Here is a 5,000-nt window from a genome sequence, read left to right as displayed (position 1 = left end):
GTAATATGCTTATTACCAATCCTATGGTTAAGTATGGAGCCAGTAACCATTGAGTCAACGGCAAAGGCAAATGCGTTATGTTCATATCCAAAAGCATCAAGTAATAATAGTAGGAGGAGTATCCAAAAGTTCATCCAATAGAAGATTGAATAAAAGTGGTCTTAACGGGCAACCTTGCTTTACACCGCACCGAATTGGAATAGGTTCCGATATCTCATTGGGTAATCTAATGAGTTTTAATATCTTTGTATAAATTCTGAATTATCATACGCATAAACAAAGGAATATCATGTCTTGTCAACGCACTATCAATTGTGGAATGATGGACCGAATCAAAAGCCTTTGATATATCCAAAAACATAACATAATGGGACTTTAATTTGTTCCTACACTCTGTTATGATGCCATCGAGAAGTTTAGTTTTCTCACGGCAACCATCGGCAGGTATAAATGCTTTTTGTCGTTGATTAAGATTAATAACATTCTTCAATCTAAAATTAATAATCTTGGTATATAATCGTAACAAGTAGGACCCGATAGTTATAGGCCTCCATTTTGAGAGGTCCTCCTTGACGGGATCTCCTTTGGGTAATAGCATAGTGTAGTTATCTTTTAAGGTATTTGGAATTTGGCGAGTGACCATCTATAAATTGAATAAGGTCGCAAGGTCACGAGGCTGAATACATTTAAGGTCCTTATAAAATACGCCATCCGGGCCCGCCACACCGTCTCTCTTTATAGTCTTAAGAGCATCAGACACTTCATTTGTAGTTATAGGCTGAAGTAAATTTTGGAGACTGGTATCATCCAAACGGTTCAGTGGTTCCTCCGTAATAATGTTTTCATCTCTTTGCTGTTTATTAAATATATTATTAAAATGGACAAAAGCAGTTTCAGGATTAGGAGCGATATTGGTTATTGGTACATTATCCAAAAGATGCCTAGACAAGTTTTAAGAGTTTATTTTGTGTATATAGGTCTTGATATATAGGATACAAGAGCTTTTGGCAGGTAATTTTGGAACATTGATAGACTTGTGGAAAGATAAATCTGAATTTTTCTTGGTAACCGACCAAAATCAAGGGGTACTTTATTTTTAAAACAGTTAATTAAGTCAGTCAGTCAAATCGGACTGTAATTTGGTATTTTTGTCATGTTGGCTATCGTGAAAGTTTTTATCCAACCATCGAATAAGGGGATATTTGTTGTCGAAGTCAGTGATAAGATCGACATTATTAGTAGATCTAAAATCTATTTATATATTAAATGCGAGAAATTCCCGATTTTTTTCCTTATAGGAAGGTTTCCTTCTTTGATATTTAATTTTATCAATTGTACGGTTTGGAAACCGCTTATTTATAGCTTTATTGACAAATTTAATGTGACATGTGGATTTTGTCACTATGAAGTTATACCTATTTAAATGGGATATTCCAAATTCTAACCCCTATTTGGGATAATGGGTTAATCCCTTATCTTACTTTGCCATGGTAACCGGACCAAGAAGAGCCTAATGTTTATTTTAAACTAACTGTCTCTTATACACATCTAGATGTGTATAAGAGAAAATCGCTGCACTGTCGCCAGATTTTGTTTTAGTTCAATCGTTGTACTGAATAGGAATCCATACAATCATTACAGCCTATCGCCGACAGCTTACCGATTGGTCGCTGGAATTTGGGAGCCTTCTCTATCCGTCGGGGATTGCTACGCAGTACAACGATTGCACTGAAAAACTCTAGTGTAACGTTTTTTTAAGGAAACCAGGCGTAACACGGCGTTAGAATGAATAAATAAATATAAAGATGTTGGTAAATAGACAGCAGCTTTTTCTTATTTTCTTGGGTTGGGGTGGGGGTGGTGGAGGTGTGTCATTTATGAGAATAATTTTCAGGCTAATGTAATTATTATTTTTTGGCTTGAAGCCTTTCAAAAAAGGGAGGGTGACAGCGCAGAAGATGGTTCCCCACGTCATTTATACAGGAGTGCCCTTTTTTCTTTTTGCATGCATTCTCCCTGAAACTATCTGGACCAATCCCAGTACTCACAGCAACGCAAAAGGCCACCGAAGGTGGTCTTTTCGCAAGTATTTATAACTTACAATAAGGACTCTCCGATTGATCCAAACACTTTCGTCGTTCCAAATCGATCGCTATTTCCCCTTAGAGCCTGTGTTAATGATACGTCAGACGTGTTTCGGATCACCATCCAGCACGCCTCCCCTAATCCAGTTAGAATACATATGATGATAAATACTCTGACAAGATCTGGCTTAATATATCCAAATTGAGGTTTTCCACATTGAGACACAAACCGACAGCAGTATTTCTCGTTAGTTTCTGCACAGCACGGGAGGTCGGGGCATCTCCCAATGGCAGATACATTTAACGTTTCATTTTTGCTGCAACACAAGTTTGGTTTCTGTATGAATCCAATTGGTGTAATAAAACAAATAAACAAGATAATGAAAATCGTGAGAAGACTTTTTATGTACTTTCTGTTCTCTTTAAAATATAAGCCGATAACAGGCAGGACCACAATACTAAATATGCTTCGAATTCCAGATACCCATCCGATTTCTAGCGGCGAGAGTCCCAATTGTTTGTAGTAAAGGGCTGAGAAATTCATAATTCCTGAAAGTCCTCCGTAAACGAAAAAGAAGTACACCTTAAAAGTCACAGTATCAGGATCAATGGAAAGCCCAGATTTAACGGCCTCAAAAAACGACCGTGATGAAGACATTATCGTGTCTCTGTTTCGTACATTTACATTTCACCGGATGAACCAGAAAAAATCATCTTTGTGCAACAAAGGCAAAAAATATTATAATATGATTGTATAATCGACAACGAGACGTAGGCCTATCTATGTATACAATATTTGCTGTATGATCACGTGTGTGTTATGAAAGTAGTACTGATTAATAAATTGATAAATCATGATACATTTAATCGACTCAATTATAAATGTTTTGAAATTCTCTATTTAGTTTCGTTATAGGCCTAGGTATATAAGAGCTTAATACCCAACGTATGTACTTCCTGTTATGTGTGTATTGTTATTATCTTTGGTAAATTTTACACTTGTGTTAGGCTTATAACATAACAGCACGAAACCCGAAGTGTATAGTTCCTGATAATTGTACTTTGGGAACAAATGATATTATTTGAATTTTTCTCGTGTTCGTGTACGTTTAGTTATTAATTTTGTGAGTGTAATATTGTGCGTTTTCCCAACGGAAAATTTTGATACGTATCTATAACATTATTTCTGGCTAAAAATTTGCTGTAACGTTGCTGTAAAGTCTGGTTTTAAATAAAATAAAAATCGCTACACTATCGCTACAGTTTTTTTTTACTGCAATCGTTGCACTACACTAGCGTAGAAGTCTCCGAAGAAATCGCAAAGGCTCCACGATTCGGCCGACCAATAAGTATAAAGCTTAGTTTCCATACAATCGCTACACTGTCGCTCTACAGTGTTTTTAGTGAAATCGTTATAATACGTAGCAGTCCCCAAGAAGGCTCCCCAATTCGAGCGACCGACAGCATCGCCGATAAAGCTGTCGGCGATACGTGTAGCGATTGTATGTACAAGCTTGGTTCTCATACAAACGTTGCTGTAACGTTTTTTTTTCTGACCTAACTTTACCATATCGTTCACAATTTCCATGAATATTTTTTCGAATAGTGCTATAGTGTTTTATAATGTTTTAACTTCATTTGAATGTTGATTAAATCAACATTCAAATTATATACATAGGCCTAATTGTTTATGTATTTTGGCAGAATTTATGTTTAATTCTACTTTGTGCAATTAACAACAGAAGTTTGATGTTATTTGATTTGTAAGAGCATACTGTATATATGATATAATGACTTAAATTAAATATTGAGTTGAGTAGGTTTGGCTTATTGGCGTTAAGAATGGTAATTAAACACAGCATGAACACAAACAGAGATCCTGATTTTTATTTCATATAATCTTTATTAATTTTTTAGGACATACCAAAGTCATACGGTTGGCTGTCGATAACTTAGGCTCACTAGAGAGATTTTGCTGTCTCGTTTGGACGACCACAGAGAAAGTTTTTGTGAATGAAGTCACCAGTTTAGGTGACATCGTCATGGGCAGTTCAAACTACGAGAGGGCTTGGGGCACAAGAAAACAATTTTTGTTTTTGTTTCTTCAAATAATCGATATGATATCTATTTTTTTTTTAAATTTAAAGACGATGATTTTCAGCATATTGATGATTTTTTTTGTTAAAAAGTGATGCTTTTAAATGATTCAGTCTGGCGTATTTTATAGTCTCTTTATTTTGGCTGGACCCTCTGAATATCACAATCTACACTGACATCTGGTAAAACCGCGACTGGCCTGGTGGCTGTAAGTAGACTGGTTTCCTCTGTCTCTGCGTCAGTCTTCGAATCTGTGTCGTTGTCACCCTCATTTTTTTCATGGGAAATTGATCGGAAGCTTATCTAAGGAAGGAAGAATTTAATATTAACATTGTGCTATTATAGTTATTATTATTATTATTGCTATTATTATATATATTGTTATTATATATATTGTTATTATATATATATATATATATATATATATATATATATAGATATGCATTATATTATTAGAGCAACTATCGACTGTTAATGTGGGTTAAGGAAAATATCGAGATATGGTAGAAGGGTTTTGTTTATCAACTTACATAGGTTATGCCAACAGCTACAAAGGAAAATGCAGCAAAGATACGAAACAGCCAAGTAGGTCCATATATGCTATACAAATAACCAGCCAGAACTGAAGAAATCAGTTTGCCAATCTTTGTAGTGAGTGTCATTAAACTGTAGGCAGTTCCTGTCTGTTTGTCGTCTACTATTTTCCGCATGATGAACACACAGACGTTCCATTCGATAATTGGTGTACCGCCTAAAATACGAAATTAATAAATGCAAAAGTTCCTTTAAGATATATATATACTGTCTCTTATACACATC

At 35.3% G+C, this 5,000-nt stretch overlaps 1 protein-coding gene and 1 long non-coding RNA gene across 2 annotated transcripts in view; one reads left to right on the top strand and one right to left on the bottom strand.

Annotated features, from left to right (window-relative positions):
• The window catches only part of LOC117121768, a 57,765-nt gene extending 56,240 nt beyond the window's left edge, over positions 1-1,525 (top strand). Inside the window, exon 5 of the long non-coding RNA XR_004447621.1 lies at positions 1-1,525. This exon is cut by the window's left edge and continues 27 nt beyond it. This is a non-coding gene — a long non-coding RNA (uncharacterized LOC117121768).
• A 2,697-nt stretch (positions 1,526-4,222) lies between these two features.
• The window catches only part of LOC117121774 (uncharacterized MFS-type transporter YttB-like), a 5,026-nt gene continuing 4,248 nt past the window's right edge, over positions 4,223-5,000 (bottom strand). The window contains exons 5-6 of the mRNA XM_033267080.1: positions 4,712-4,932; positions 4,223-4,484 (exon numbers count right to left, since the gene is read on the bottom strand). Coding sequence (XP_033122971.1) covers positions 4,317-4,484; positions 4,712-4,932 — 389 coding nt within the window. The 3' untranslated portion in view covers positions 4,223-4,316. The remainder of the gene's footprint in view (positions 4,485-4,711; positions 4,933-5,000) is intronic.

This window comes from Anneissia japonica, unplaced genomic scaffold (genome assembly GCF_011630105.1).
Source record: "Anneissia japonica isolate Jap-2015-1 unplaced genomic scaffold, ASM1163010v1 scaffold3436_len560460_cov161, whole genome shotgun sequence".
In the NCBI taxonomy this organism is placed as follows: Eukaryota; Metazoa; Echinodermata; class Crinoidea; order Comatulida; family Comatulidae; genus Anneissia; species Anneissia japonica.
The sequence above is the reverse complement of the archived record's forward strand: the minus strand, read 5'-3'. Positions and strand labels throughout refer to the sequence as shown.